The following is a 15,520-nucleotide window of genomic DNA, read 5'->3' as shown; positions in this document are numbered from 1 at the left end:
ACATGTATTGCCGTAATTTTACAAGTTTGAAATATGGAAAATTATAGTCTCAATAAAATACATTATAAATTTACTAATCGCACAGCAAAAATGTGCAGTTTCTAATAAGAGTAATTTGCATCTATTGATTATAATGATTTCACTTAAAATTCCCTAATTGTCTATGGAATAAAGTCTCAATAAAATTCATAAGTGCTTCACAAACGAACAAACTAAAACCATTATACAGTGGCTGTTGTTTATTGTTAAAATTGTATTTTGTTATTTTCATTTTTCGTTTTCTGCTCTTTCAGTTTCAAGTCATATTCCTTGGCTCAAATTCTATCACTTTGTTTAATTTTATTGTAGACTTACTATTGATGAATCAGCAAACGCTATTATTCATACTACACACCGAAAGAAACATACCCATGTATAAATAGCGCAACAATTAACAAATTGTTAGTTATATCCAGTTACCTTGCAGATGCAATAAAAACAAACAACTTTTATTATAACAGCATTTATTTAAATTTGAAAGTAGAAAATATTTATTACAAGCGATTGACATAGTTCAAAAATATTTTAACATCTTCATGGTACGATTCCAAGCTTTGTGTTCCGTAGTCCCCGCTCAATAAATGTAGATACAATTTTCCATCTTCAGTTCCAATTAACTGCAAAAAAATTATTCGATAAATTAGCTCCGTATTGATGGTATGTAATGCCTTATTGTTAATTTTTTTTTAATTTCTCACCATAAAAGCCATTTCATCGCTCTTGCCACTATTTGGGACATTTGAAAGCGTGAAACAAGTGATGTTCTCAGGAAATTTAACGGAATATTCAGGATACAAATCGCTCTTCTGGAGGTCCCAGACATGAACGGTATTTTCCAAATCCTTCACATAAAATAGGAAAGGTTTCGTTGTGGACCAACGGATTATTTGTGTACTGCTGCTTTCCATTTGCTCTTTATTTTGCAACACTAGCAAAGGCCTCTGGGTTGATCGGGTGAATAAGGAAATATCTCCATTTGAATAGCCAGCGACAAAGTACAAAGGAGAAAATGGACAGTTTTCCATGCAGGTGGAGCCAATATGGGATTCTAAAAAAAATCGAGATGAATTTTCTAAAATTTATCGGTCAAATCAATGGTTATCAACCTGAAGAGAAAACCTTCTTAACATTGGAGTGGTTGCTTTTAACTAAACAGTGTAATATAAATCCATAATTGGTTGAAACATAAATGTGGTCATCCATTAGAATGCAATCAGAACACACAAAGTCAGACAATTCTGGATACAAAACGGGTAAATTGATCGTATGTGTATTTATCAGCAATACACCATTAATTGACTGTGCTGATTCGGATTCTGAGTAAAGCGTCCATATAATAATTTTTCCTGATTCGTCCAACGAACAAATCTAAAAAATGATCACAGAATAGTACAAAATTTACTGAATGACTGGTATTTTTGTATCATTCTATTAATCCCACTTGCACTATTAAAGATTTGCCAGATGTTAAAAGAAATGGAAGAAATTTCAAAATAAACAGCTGAAGAATCAAAGTTGCGAATTGAATTCTGAAGCAGTTTTGTAGAATTAACAATCGTAGACTTAAATTGAGTGGTTTATATATTCTCATAATTAACTCACATACCTCATCCTCCACGGATTCCCCAGATTTGAAACCTGGGTGTTCGGAAACCGTTTGTACCGAGATAACTTTGGCAAAGTGACTAGAGCCAATAGGAGTAACAAAAGAAGGAGTTTGATTCGATATATCATACAATCTTCGTTTTTCTTCAACATTCCACACTAATATAGCTCTAAAATAAATACATGTTTAACATAGAATCCATAAAACTGTTGACTTGAACTTGAAGAAGCTAACAAAATATCAAATTATCAAAACGTATTTCAACTATCTTTCAAGTACAAAATTGCGCAGTTCCGATTTTGATTTTTAACCAAACAGCATTTAACCCGCATATAAAACCGGTTAGATTTTAATAAACTACATACCCATCATGTTGGCCTGCCAAGACATAATTTTCACAATCCCCTGAGAAAGTTGCACAGCAAACTTCACCAAAAGCCACAAAAACTCTTCTAGGCGCTTCTAGATCGGCTGTATCCCAAATACACACTATTGACCCAATCAAATCCAGTTCCACCTTCGTTCTTCTGTGCACAGACATAATCGGACTGATTTTTCCAGGAACAACCAAAACCTTACTAACTGTGGTGTTTCTGAACATTTCCTGTGAAGTGTTAAATTGCAAGTAGCCCCTACTGTAGGGGATATTGTTTTTGTTTTTCCTCACATTCTCCATGCTGCTCAGCTTTTTTTCTGCCAATATTTGCAACATCAGCTCACTAGAGTTTTTCATAAAATTCGTCAGTCGAACTTGGTTAATTACTGGAGTAGCTTCAGATTGATTTTGTGCTCCAACTCCCAAGTACTCACACTTATAATTCGTCCAAAATCCTTCGGTGTTCTCCTCAAAAGTTGAAAATTTATTTGGCATCTGAGTCCACTTGCTGACTTCGTCAATAACTTCCGTTTGGACTTCTTCAGATATGTCATCTTCCCCAGTTTGTAGTGATGCTTGCACCGAACTTCTATTTCCGTAGTTCTTAATATAAACATCATAAGACACAGCAGGCGAATCAAAGATCGTGAAGTTCATAGCATCCAATTTTATCATGCTGATAAGTTCCTGACCTCTTTTCCTTCTAGCTGCGCTCGCTCTCCGTTGTTCACATTTCTTCTTTGCATCGGCAAAGTTGATGAACTGCAAGGACTTTTGATCTTCGAAACCTTCATCTGATAATGAAGCGGGATTGTTGAGCTCTTTGGAACTATCGTGTTCGAGAATAGCATCTTCTTTCTTAACAGTGTCTTCAATGTATCTCAGTATTTGTCGATGCTTGAAATCGGAAAGCTCAAATGTTCCTGAATCCAGTTTGCGCTCATCGTCTGTACCTGCCGAAGAAAGTCGCTTGGGATCCTTCTGAAGAAATATGGGAGACGTTTCTCGTTTTTCTGATATATCTTCACCACTGCTGCTAATGGAACCACTTTGTCGTGAAATAATGTCTAAGTTGGTGGTGTCTTCACTTGAAGATGCAACATCGAAATCCGACTCGTAAGATTCGAAATCTTCTTCATAGTTTTCCTCCGGAGTTACTGAGTTCGATGCTATTTCTCTATTGTTGGTTAAAGCTTCTTTTATAAGGGGAATATTTTTTTTCGTCTTTGGCGCTTCAGGTCCTACAATGTTTTCATTCACAATACTGCCTTTTCTTAATGTTGCGGTTCGAGGTCTATCTAGCAATGAACTTGTTTCAGACACTGAGTCACTTGCTTGCACTTTCTCAATTGCTTGCCTTAATTCTCTTTTGTTTTCCTTTGGTTTTAATGTTGGTGATTTAATTTCAGATTTGGAAGCCGCTCTAGAAGGACTATTAATTGCGTGTGATCTTCCTAATCGGTTAAAGCTTTCAGTTTTAGCTTTAGTGGATTTTTTCGTACTACTGTCCTCGTCTTCATCCAGAGGTTTTGGTGGCTTTTCTACGGATTTCAGTGCATTGGAAAATAAATTTTTACTTGGATAGTATTCCGATCGCGTAACTCTACTGCTAGAAGTTGATTGTTGTTTTGTTTTGGTCGAAGGCTTAGCTTTGCCAGTCGTGCTCTGTTTAGGTGCTCCGGAAACATTGCGTTTTTCTATAATTTTCTCAATTGTTTTCTTTGGTGGTACACTTGCTACCGCTTTGGCGGATTGGTTAGATTTTTTACTTAAGTCTTTTTCCTCTGCCGGTTTGGATGATGGTTTTTTTTGCGCTTCGCTCTTGGGTTTATTTGTCGTTTCTTTAGTGCTTTTCTTTGCGGTAACTCGCGAAGCAACTGGTTCTTTTGAAGTGGAACTTCGTTTTGAAACATTCTGGAATTGAGTGAATGATTGAATAGATGAATAATAAAGATTAAAAAAAATAAATATTATTGTCACAGAGAAAGTTTAATAAGTTTAAGTTTAAACTTTATTATTTTAAATGCACAGGCATGCATTTCTTATTTTGGAATCTATATTGAAAATGTATTTTTATTAAGATGATGAAAATATGATATTAAATGGTTTAATAACAACTAGCAACCAAACACTAGTGTCTTGTGCCTTTCGTTAAAAGTTATTATTATTTCACCTTATTTGTTCCTCGGCTTAAAATTGATAAGATAAGATAATAAGGCAAATTTTTGAAAATTTATTATAAATAAATTACTTTTTGTAATTATTCTATTGTAATTTATTATAAAAAAACTTTGACTGAATCTAAAATGTTAAATATTAATATGTTCGACCAATCAACAATTGCAAATAGTTACATTAATAGCACTGAAATAGGAATAACCATATAAAAGCGTTAGTACACTTCGAACACAAATTGATCAATAATTTTAATTTCAAACTTTCGACTAAACGAAACAATTACCATGAAAAGTTCAGGCAACTATTCAGATTAACAACGGAATAAAGCAGAAAATTTTGGATTCGTTTTTAACTATCTAATGATCTTATTAAACTTTTTTTTGAGAAAAACGCCCCATTCGAAACGTATACAATAAAAAAAAATAATAAGTATAGAGTATAAAATATTCAATAGAATAAAATTGATATTTAACATGGAAAATTTAAGAAATTTTATGGTGAAATTCTCGTATTTTTCTAAAAAGAATGTTATCTGATGGTGGTTTTACAGCTACAATTTCATTTCATTTGGAAGTAAAGTATCGTTTGAAAAATTCGTTGATTAAGGAGGTTTAAATTTAATTATTCCTAAGTTTATCAAAAACATCTTATAATTAGGTCATTTAAATCTCTTTTCTCCAGCTTTTCGAATGTCGTTACAGATCTGAGTTTAATATATTTTAAACCCAAAGTGTGGTATAAATAAAGTAAACAGAGGAAGTAGGAAAGTATTTAAAAATAAAGAATGATAACGAGTTTACTTAATTCAATGCAAGAAGTTATATAAGGTTGTGAAGGTTAAGACGAACGATTAAAGGAATTGAATTCGTTTGAACGATTTCAGTTTTTCCAACAGTTGTGTTTTCAGGAATCGAAATTTGATCAAATCTCGCTTGAAAATTCAGAAAGCGGCAAAATCAAAATGGTATTCGAAACTGGAAATTCTACTTTTTCTTTAATGTATTAAGAATAATTGATATTGATTCTACACTGTAGATAAAGGGGGAAATTTCAGGAGCAGCAAACGTATTTGAATATTTGCGAGAAAACACGCTATTCATGGTTGGATGATCGATTTTAAACAAAACAACCCCCATTAAATAAGTACATTTCGATTTGCTTCCCACTGTAATTTATTGAAAATCAACGTTAATTTTAACTAAAAATGGTGATCAAACTCTGTACAATAATCTGGTTGGTGTAAGTGAAGCAAGTTTTCCTACGTGCAATAATTGGATCTGTACCAGAAAAACATTACAATAAAAAAATGTACCAATGAAATATTGAGCTTTTTAGCTAAAATGGCTTACTAAAGTAACAATTGTCGAATTATTGAATCATTAAAAGCTGGATTAGTGTAATTGTAAAATGTTGGTGTGTTTATTACAATTACAAACACACTGAAAACATACCTACCTTAACAGTAGACATGCAACACGAAAAATATCGAAACTCAGAAGCAGAATAAGGAACCTTTTCGAGAATATAATCTTGACAGAATATGTTGTGTCATTCTCCTGTGCTAGAAAACTAGACTGATTTAAATAATCGATATTTCGAAAGAAACTTTTGCGTGTCCCGCTGAATACAACTATTACAGGTTTTATTGGAAAGCCAGCTGCGCGATTCACATACCGGAAAATTATGCAGGTGGAACAAATGACTCGAACGGCGAATGCAAGAAACACTGTTTTACACTACTACCCGCTCACTTGTTTTTATTCAAAAGCTTTACAGCTTTTATCCATGGCGTTTTGTTTCAACTTTTTAGACAAATTGTCTATCGAACCAACAAACAGTCCGAAAGTGAAATCACTGCAACGCCTCAAACTTTTCACTAAATCGCTCCTAAAACCTCCACCTGAACTAACACATTTCCTGAATTCCCATCGGTCCACCCCATCAGAGTAGTAGGCAAAAAAAACTCATAGAAAATTGTTACAACTATGTATATTGAACAATACCTTTACAAAACTATGCTGATGTTACCTTTCATAAACAAGTCCGCAGGTCGACTTCAACTACATTAATGAAGCTAACTTTGATGGCCAGTCTGTAGAAGATGTCGTCTTAGAGAACTCTTGTCAGTGAAGGTTTTATTGCAATCGCTACATTGGAACACTTTCCCCGTATGAGTGACCAAATGTCTGCTCAATCCGCTGGCATGGCAGAATACTTTCGGACACAAACTGCAATAGTGAAGCTGGATGACATTGGGCGAGTTTTCATGTGTTCGAACATGAATTTTCAGCTGCTCTTTCTGGTTGAAGCCCTTGGGGCAACGTGGGCAAGAGTAGGGCCGTTGTCCAGTATGGGTCATTAAATGACGGAGTAAAATCTCCTTTTGTGCAAAACTTCTCGAGCAAATCTCGCATTGAAATGGACGTTCGCCCGTGTGAATTCGTTCGTGTCGTGTTAGAGCGGAGCGAGTTGGGAACCATTTTTCGCATATTCCACAACTAAATCCTGAAACAAAGGTTTTGTGAACCGAATTGCGGTTGATTTTTTAAAAAATTATTTGAAAATAAATGGACCAAAAAATTACCAAATACTTTTAAATATGACAAAAAAAGTATACTCAACCTATTTTCACAAATCGCGCTATAAAAATAACAAAAATCGATAAGTGTATATGATAGACAATGCAAAAGCAATCGATTTTGCGGCAAAATCCCATCGTTCGGGGTGAATTCAGATGATTTTTTTCCTTAATAAAAACCAAATAATTTGCCATGGGCTTACTAATAATAAAGCACATCAAAAAAATACCTCATTTGGGTTTTTATTTTTAGTATTCTTTTTTGTGCAAGTCTCTTTTATAGTTATCAAATTCCAAGAAAAAAATACAATTCATAAAATCCTTACCTTGTTTTTCAAATTTATTCAGCGAAAATGTATACTACTATCGCTACTAGGAACGTAACTGACGGGAATATGAGGATTGGGTACTTTTTTACACGGTGATGTGATGATACACGGTTTCGTTAATGATCTTAACGAAAATTTGGACCAATAACGGTCTGTCCCAGTTCGCCCCCACAGTCCGTCTTCACCCCGAATGACCGGAACTCAACAAAAATCTTTTGAAATAAATTGAAAATATGTGTTAGTGTTATAACTAATAAACGCGTTGCTTTCTCCTTCTTGTACCATTGCTTCTACTTAAAAATCTATTAAATCATTGTTTACTAACCTCTCTTCTGCATATGCACAGAAGCATGTCTTCTCAGCTGAATCCGTCTTGCAAATGATTTAGGGCATTCTGGACATTGGAATACTTTCAACTCGCCATCCTCATTTACCTCAGATTTGTCTGAAAAACAAACCATCCATTTTTAATTGAAGAAACTTACCAAAATGAAAATAATACCTTCCGATACTGAAGGCACGGCATCCAGCTTGCGAGTAGCTTCTTCTTCTTCGGTCATAATTTCCATCACAATTACGTGCCCATCCTCTGTGGTCACTTCTACTTGAGCTGATGCGCCCTCAGAAGGATTCACTTTTAACTGGAGCTGTCCTCCTACATTTATTCCTAGTAAACGCATGAAATAAGCCCGTTGTAAACTTGTAAAAAGCGCCTCCGTTACCTGGCTGATTGGCCAGCGTTGCTTTAACAGCATCTGCAATGGCACCCATATTTGCATTATTCATATTTCCGTCGTCTTCTTCTATGACAAATATATTTTCAATATTTTCTTCTTCTTCGGGTTCACTTTTTAGTTCCACATTGGTCTTCAGTGTACAAGCTTCTTTGTTTTCCTGATCCACTTCAATGGGCAGAGTAATGTTGCTCGGTGTATTTTCTGATTCCTCCGGTCCTTGGATGTATGATACTTTTGTAACACCTTGCAAAAATAGAATAGGACAATACAACTTTTTGTGCGTTACTAGTGTAATCATTATTTCGTGACTAAAGTGACACTTTCGATAGGCTACTTTTGATTATTTTTAGTATCTTACCAACAATATCTTCTTCTGTGCATGGTTCAGCACTGTCTGAGTCACTCTTGAGATGATCATCGACATCCATTCGTCCATCATTGTAGTCTTCAGATTGATTTTCATTGCCATCATCGGTCAACAAATCGCCCATTTCATATTTTAGTTCTTTTAGATGAAGGCGCAATTTCATGTCGGATTGTTCGCATTTTTTTCTGAAGTTGTACGATTTTTCCAACTGAAATTTACATGGGTGGCAAATCTTATCCGGAAGTCCATCATCTTCAAACACCTGAAAGAATAAAACGGATTTTGAAATTGAGATTTTGAAAATATTTACCTACCGACATTTGAATATTGTTTAAAATTCGCGCTAAAAAAATGAAAAATAATTAGTATTTACATCATCCAATTGAAGAAATAATTCTTCAGTCAATTTATATGAAAATCATCGTGAATTATGGGATTGCGGTTATAAATATTAGCACTTACGAAATAAAAAATACGACGCATGGCTAAAAATCGCAACAGAGATGAATAGCGACATAGAATCGATAAAAGCACAAATGAGTTCATTGTTGTCTTCAGTTCAAAGGGAAAGAGCCAAAACTAAAACTACAACAAGAACTGGACAAGGTATTTTTATATATTACATTCACATAAACTTAAATTAAAGAACTTGATACATTTTGATTGAGATTTTAAAATTGTCCAGTATCTTCAATTGCCAGGTCGCATAGCAAATTACTTCCACTGTATAAGCTTCTGCTCTGAAATATACGGGTCGTCCAATAACGTATATTCCCTCTCTTTTTCTTTTTAGATAAATCACACACAATTATGAAAGCTGCTGCTGCAATTTTAGCATCATCCATGATGAACAACACATTTATTTTGCCGCGCAAGGTGGAACCTTGGCAAATGCAAACATTTTTAATTATTGTTGCAGCAATGTAGACGCAAGGCGCAAATTGTGTGTGAACGTTCACGAATGTTTGGCGCAGTATTGCGCTGCAGTCTGAACGCACCTTTAGAGATACGAAGTCGGTTAAATTAGGAAAAAGTTGCACAATTAAAGCGGCCAGATACATGGTATTTTTCAGTCAAATTATTGTTTTAATTTTTGAGATAGGTATTCAGAAGTTATTTTTCGGATTTTAGTTCCTTTTCATTTTTGAAGTTATAAAATCAAAAAATACTTTCTCATGGCTCCTTGTCGAGCTCTACAAAATCATAGTCATAGTCATAGACAGAACTTCCCATAAAAAAATAATACTTTGAACTCAACAGCCTATAAAATTGAATTCCATTAATACATAAGAATTTGTATTCATTGGAAATATTTACCATGCTGTTACATGTCAAAATTATAACTCTAGCAGCTCAATTTCGTGATAAAATTAACCTAATCCGCTGAATTACTAATCAAACACCCGAGAGCTTGCTGAATTAATTAATTATTACTGATTGGAGAATATTCGATTAAATAAAAAAAGACAATCAATCAACGAGCAAAAAATATTTCCTAAAATCAAGCGTTAACTTTTGTAACATAATATATTAGTAAAACTCCAATTAAGATAAGTTTTAAATTGTAATAAGTCAATCAATCAAAATAATTAAATCAGGTCCTTATTATATTATATTAAACGGTTATTTTTCTGGGACCGGTTACAACGTTCCAGTCACTTTGGTATTAGGATTCAACATTTCAGTTCCAGAAGTAACATGTTACTTTTTAAATTTTTCGTTAAAAATTCGCATTTATGATGACGGTAGTGATGATAAATAATGATTTAGTTTCTTTGAAACCATCAACAACTTTTGTTTTTTATATGTACCGAACAAAAGTACATACCGTATTAGGTAGGTAGCATTTAAGAGCGAATTCGACGATGTTTTTGATATGATTTAAAGTAACTTCAAAATGATAAGGAACGAAAAAAACGACTTTTACTCGATATCTCAAAACTTAAAAGACATACTTGTTTTTTGAAAACGCCATGTATATAGCCCCTTAATTTTGCAACTTTTTCCTAACTTAGCCGACTTCGTATCTCTTACGGTTTCGGAGATCCCCATGCAATTAATACATCCTTATCTTGGACCCTGTATATAGATACATACAGTTCATATCACTTTGAAATAGTAAAAGCAAATTAAAAAAACTCACCTCAAGAGAAACACAGGCCAGTATTCTTAAAGTGAGGGGCACAGTTTCTTCATTGGTAAATATTGATATCAGGTCGTCTTCCTTTTCCATACATAACCTACAAACATCATCTAAATCTACAATTTCCTCATCTACATTCTCTCCCAATTTCTTTCTACTGTATGTTTTCATGTTTTAATATTTTTGGAGGTTTGTTGATAAATCAGATTTCTTTTGTCAGCAACTGAACGCCAGCTGCATCGGATACTTCACGTCACGTAAATGTCAGAAATAGAGGGAACCTATTTTCGGAATACAGAAATCAGGTTTACCATCTGAGGAAGTGTGAGCAGAATTGAGCCATGAATGTGTTTAGAAAATTAATTGTGCGTACAACAGGGTGATTTCAAATTGAAAAATTACCGCATTTACAAAGTTCTTTGGAAAATTGTGAAGTTTTAGGCAAATATACGATAAATAGTGTTTCATATAATATTTTTCGGAAAAAATTAAGTACAACCTTTTATTATATTAATACGATATAGGATCAAAAAAATTAAATTAAAGAAATTATGGTGCTATTGGCAGCGTTGCATTGAAAAAGATGCACATTTGTTCTCTCTTTTGGATTCATCAAAAGAAAAGTCCATGGCATATTCACAGATTGTCATATTTTGTCTGTTTGGCGTTTGGCCCATTCCATAAATATAAACAAATCGAAATTATCTCAGAAATCGTTTTGTTGTGAATTTAACTGATTTTCGCTGAAAATCTGATAAGAAATGGGCTCAGAACATTCAAGCCATTTGGCTGCTAATTCGGGGACGCCTAAACGAAATCAACTGAAATCGGTTATGAGACGACAACATACTATAGCAAATCCTGGCTCAAGTGCTCAAGAACATCCTGTTCCCACTGAAGGGGCCGAAAATGGAAGATGCATTTCGCCAGGCCCGAGTGTCTGTAGTGATACGGATCTTCCATATATCAGCTATACAGTGAACAGACCTATAGGGGGTAAGCTGGGCAACTTTAAAACGAACATCTGTTACTAAGCCCTAAGGACCATATAATCAAGTGGTAATTGCAGATTCTCCTAAATTGGCCAATAAACAGCTAATAAAAAGTAAATCTACAACTGCGCGTAAGTCACAAGTGACCAAGCAGCCCCGGAATAAAAATGCGCGGAATATTGTGGTTGTTAGAGGGTTGGAGAATAATGTGAATAATGTGGATAAAGATCCTGATGTTCAGAAACTGCAAAGTATACCGATGTTTTTGCCAGTAATGAGGGCAACGTTAAGGTAAAGTTGCTAGATGAACAACCTTTTAAAAGCGTCTAGTGTAATACATGTGTGATTAATGTGCAATAAGTGAGCTGCTTATTGTTACATTTGAAGGAGGTCCTTTGAAGGTTCTTCAAATAATCAGATTTATTATTTACACGTCTAGTGAGCTCGACTAGTCTTTATCTCAGTCTCCAGTATACACGCAAGATTAAACACATTTAAGGAAGAACAAAATCGCTGTGTTCCTCTGAATAGGCTGGATCGTTCTATGAGCAAAGATGATTAAAATTTATTAGATCAGAAACTTTTAGTTTACAGACACAAACATTTTCCATGCCCCCAGTTTATTGGAACATTAATTCGTTTTAATGATAACATATATGGGTTCTCATGAGAACAAATATAAGAGAATAAGAGTAAAGAAGCATTTCTTTAATAACATTTCAATAAGCCTAGTTCAAAAATAGTTTCTTACTTTAATCCTGAATATGAAACTTTTGTAAGAATCAATTGCTTGAAAAGACGCATTTTTTGCAACTTTCACATCAATTCATTGAAATTCATGAAACATTCAATCTAAACGGAATATAAATGGCAATGTGAAAAATTAATGTAATGGTGAGAAAATACAGTACGAAAAATATTAATAATTTTTCTTATTGCAAAACCCACAATTAAATTGATTTCCACAAAATTTTGTTACGATTGAATTTTAAATTTAACTCAATTTTTTTGTGATGTTTATTTTTAAATTCTGTTCTTAAAAAACGTCCTTCTCTCAGAGACAATAAAATGGAAGATGCAAAATCAACTAATAACTTACTGAGCTCAAACGTAAAGCAAGAACAAATTTATGTTTTCGGTAATTATTTTCTACTTAAGAGATTGATGGAATGGCGAATGATTAGTTATGTACTAGTGGATAAAATCTTTCAGTTTACCTGCAGCCAGAGATCCAGAAGTGTTAGAAAGACTTGATCCAACTCCTTTACGCAATCTATGCTTACGATATCAACATCATCTTACAGCAGCGGCCAATTTGGTCGCCACTGAACAGAATCAATTAACCCAAAGAGTTCGGGAGGTGAGTATTTAAAACAATTGTTCAAAATTAGTGTTTGTTACGCGTAAAAATAAAATTGTCTGGTCCGTGAAGATATAGAACAAGAAACTCAAAAACGATATTATTCGCGTGATTGCATTAGATTATAGCTACCTTTTTTAACTTTCCGCTTACGTTTTATACAAAAGCATTTGTTCGGTCAAAAATGATCCAGTCCCAATCGAGTTTTTCTGGAGCTCATACTACTTATATCTTTAGATGTTTAACTAGTTTTTTTTGGAAAATACTTGTGTACATACCAGTAAAAAATCATGTTGTTATCGTTAGGTGGATTCCGACATAGGAAAGATGGTGATTCTTGCAACCGATCGACAGAAAAAATATGCAAAATATGCGGACAAATTGGGGAAAGTGCAGGAATTGTCTCATCAGTTAAATCGATGCCATATGCTGCTCAATCAGACATTAGAAAGTATGGAAACTTTGAATAATTATCTGAGCATTGAAGACCGACTTGAGCCGTTTGTGTGGACAACTGGATGAGATTCGGCTGAATAGGTCGGCATTGATCTGTTATTTAGTCTGAATTTACTAGCGGCGAAGACTACAGGGTTTGCGGCCGAAAACTTCAGTTTTATTTAAAAATAATCACCTTTTAATTGTTCAGTTGTTCTTCTGGGTTCGTCGTTTCTTTAATTAGGAAAGACACAATTTTTTATATTTGAAAGGTGTTTTTTTTGTGAAAAGTTTAGCTATCGGACAAATACAGAAAATTAGTAGCTAGTTTAATCAACCGATTTTCGTAAACTGCTAATTAAAATGAGTGGAAAGTTTCGTTGTCGTGGCCTGTAATTTTTTTTTTACAATAGACTTTCTGTGATATGAGTTTGATGACAAAGTTGTGGTTTTGTTGTGATCAGCGTTTGAAGTTAATTCGCTTGAATACCTTTAGAACCTAAATATTAACGTGTTAAATTTTTATTTTTATGTAATGTGTAATTTTTACTAGAATGTATGAATATACGTGTATATAACATAGAGGGTGGATAATTTAATCGAGAGACATTCATTAGCAGGGAGGAGGATGATTTTTGTAAACATTTCATGACAATGTTTTAATGTATTTACCGAGATTTTGCAAGAAACATACAAATGCAGCCCTTCAGAAGAAGCCGAAACCTCCCTCAACATGTTTTTTCTAAATGCGACTACATTCGAAAGCAGGTGGAGAGTGGAATCCATGGACTGATTTTAGTTCTAAGTACGCTTGAGGGATGCATAAAATCCAAACGTAACTTTTTTCCGTAATTTAAACGTAATTTATTTCCAACTTGACAAATTTTTGGGTATTTGGTAATTCACTCGCTTAGCTGCTTTGTCACTAGATAGTCTAAGTACCTATAAAATTTAGATAATTTTACAGAAAATAGTGTAGATATTCGAACTGAGGTAGTTAACAATTAACTATGATAAGCCCTAATGCCTTCATAATACATTTGAATGTTTTAGCAAGTTGTATAGTTCTAGAAGGGAATACGGTGCATGTTTAGTTACCAGCGTTTTGCCAAGTTGAAAGCATATTTACATAACTGTTTTATTGGCACCAAATTAATCTAAGTTTGGAAGGGTGATTAACCAAAGCCGCAATAGCGCCTGAACATCCTAAAAACGTGTGAACTGCCTAGGCTCTTCTACCGCACAACAGTGGCAAATGTAAACATGGGCACGCTCAAAAAGATCGACCGGCAAACGCGCCAGGCGATTAGAGCGTTGCTGACTCTCCCACAGTATGCCAGCATACCCATGTTTCATGCCGCCGTTAGCGATGGAGGCCTGGACGTCTCGTCCCTAAGATGGCAAGACCCGCTTATGCGATTTAAAAGGCTGTGCAACATCAAGATGCCAGGGGTGGGCGGAACAACAGCGGCGAATACTTATATTGCCGCTGAGCTCATCTGCCAGTGTAGCAGAGCACTAGCGGAAGGCCCTATATGGATTGGTCGATGCTCCGGCTTAAGGGACGCCCACCATGGACCACAAGCCTATGACTGGGTGCGACTTCCAAATAAATTCTAAAGCGGTAGGGATTATCTCAGAAGTATACGCCTAAGATTTAATGCCGTACCCACCCGTTCCCGAAAGGCACATAGACGGGAAGGAATGGACCGCACCTGCCGCGGAGGCTGTCATAGTCCAGGATCCACCAATCATGTGCTGCAGAAATGCCCAAGAACACATGCAGGTCGCATAAAGCGACACGACGCAGTCCTTAAATGTATACAAAGAGGGCTGCGCAATAAGGGGTTTCAAGAGCTAAGGGAGTCCCGCTGCAGCATCAACGGGCCCATCCAGAAGCCGAACCTAATAGCGATCCAAAACAACACGGCACATGTCATCGATGCCCAAGTCATCACCGACGCCACCAACCTAGACCAAGCCCACCGAACGAAGACAGCAAAGTACTGCACAGAAGCCATGAAGGAGTTCGTTGGGGTAACATACAAGACCCAAAAGACTGTAATTGGACAATATTCAAGTTGTGTGTGAACAAGATCGCACTTGCGAAGCAGAAAATACTTTGTGTTGGTTGTCCCGTAACTTTCTTCCGCACCACGCTATGAATGGCTCTAACTGGCTATGTTTATATAAACACGCACGCTTATCTCTTAGCCGTTTATGGCATCGGTTTCGTTGGTGACAGTCTCTTAACATTTTTTATACGCCTTTCAACATGGAGAGCCAAAAGAAGCATTTACGTCATGTTATGCTTCATCGCTCTACAAAAGGCAATAGTGCAAAGGAATCTGGGGACAAGATTTGCACCGTTTACGGGAGT

The 15,520-nt window shown here is 35.2% G+C and overlaps 3 protein-coding genes across 3 annotated transcripts; 1 reads left to right on the top strand and 2 right to left on the bottom strand.

Annotated features, from left to right (window-relative positions):
- Positions 1-486: 486 nt before the first annotated feature.
- On the bottom strand, positions 487-5,794 carry LOC109541650 (cytoplasmic dynein 2 intermediate chain 1). The gene is made up of 6 exons (XM_048661122.1): positions 5,655-5,794; positions 2,011-3,935; positions 1,646-1,814; positions 1,146-1,407; positions 738-1,087; positions 487-656 (listed from the first exon to the last, which is right to left on the bottom strand). The coding sequence occupies exons 1-6, from the start codon at positions 5,667-5,669 to the stop codon at positions 534-536; spliced, it is 2,844 nt and encodes a 947-aa protein (XP_048517079.1). The 5' UTR covers positions 5,670-5,794; the 3' UTR covers positions 487-533.
- Positions 5,795-6,171: 377 nt separating this feature from the next.
- Positions 6,172-10,652, bottom strand: LOC109541659 (zinc finger protein 358). The gene is made up of 6 exons (XM_019910557.2): positions 10,354-10,652; positions 8,202-8,472; positions 7,829-8,086; positions 7,609-7,773; positions 7,432-7,551; positions 6,172-6,704 (listed from the first exon to the last, which is right to left on the bottom strand). The coding sequence occupies exons 1-6, from the start codon at positions 10,522-10,524 to the stop codon at positions 6,274-6,276; spliced, it is 1,416 nt and encodes a 471-aa protein (XP_019766116.2). The 5' UTR covers positions 10,525-10,652; the 3' UTR covers positions 6,172-6,273.
- A 287-nt stretch (positions 10,653-10,939) lies between these two features.
- LOC109541660 (BLOC-1-related complex subunit 5) lies at positions 10,940-13,722 on the top strand. Its single transcript, XM_019910558.2, has 4 exons — positions 10,940-11,349; positions 11,423-11,636; positions 12,558-12,705; positions 13,012-13,722. The coding sequence occupies exons 1-4, from the start codon at positions 11,115-11,117 to the stop codon at positions 13,225-13,227; spliced, it is 813 nt and encodes a 270-aa protein (XP_019766117.2). The 5' UTR covers positions 10,940-11,114; the 3' UTR covers positions 13,228-13,722.
- Positions 13,723-15,520: the final 1,798 nt, after the last annotated feature.

This window comes from Dendroctonus ponderosae, unplaced genomic scaffold (assembly GCF_020466585.1).
Source record: "Dendroctonus ponderosae isolate FM_Combo_2020 unplaced genomic scaffold, Dpon_F_20191213v2 Dpon_F_20191213_1, whole genome shotgun sequence".
Taxonomy (NCBI): Eukaryota; Metazoa; Arthropoda; class Insecta; order Coleoptera; family Curculionidae; genus Dendroctonus; species Dendroctonus ponderosae.
The sequence above is the reverse complement of the archived record's forward strand: the minus strand, read 5'-3'. Positions and strand labels throughout refer to the sequence as shown.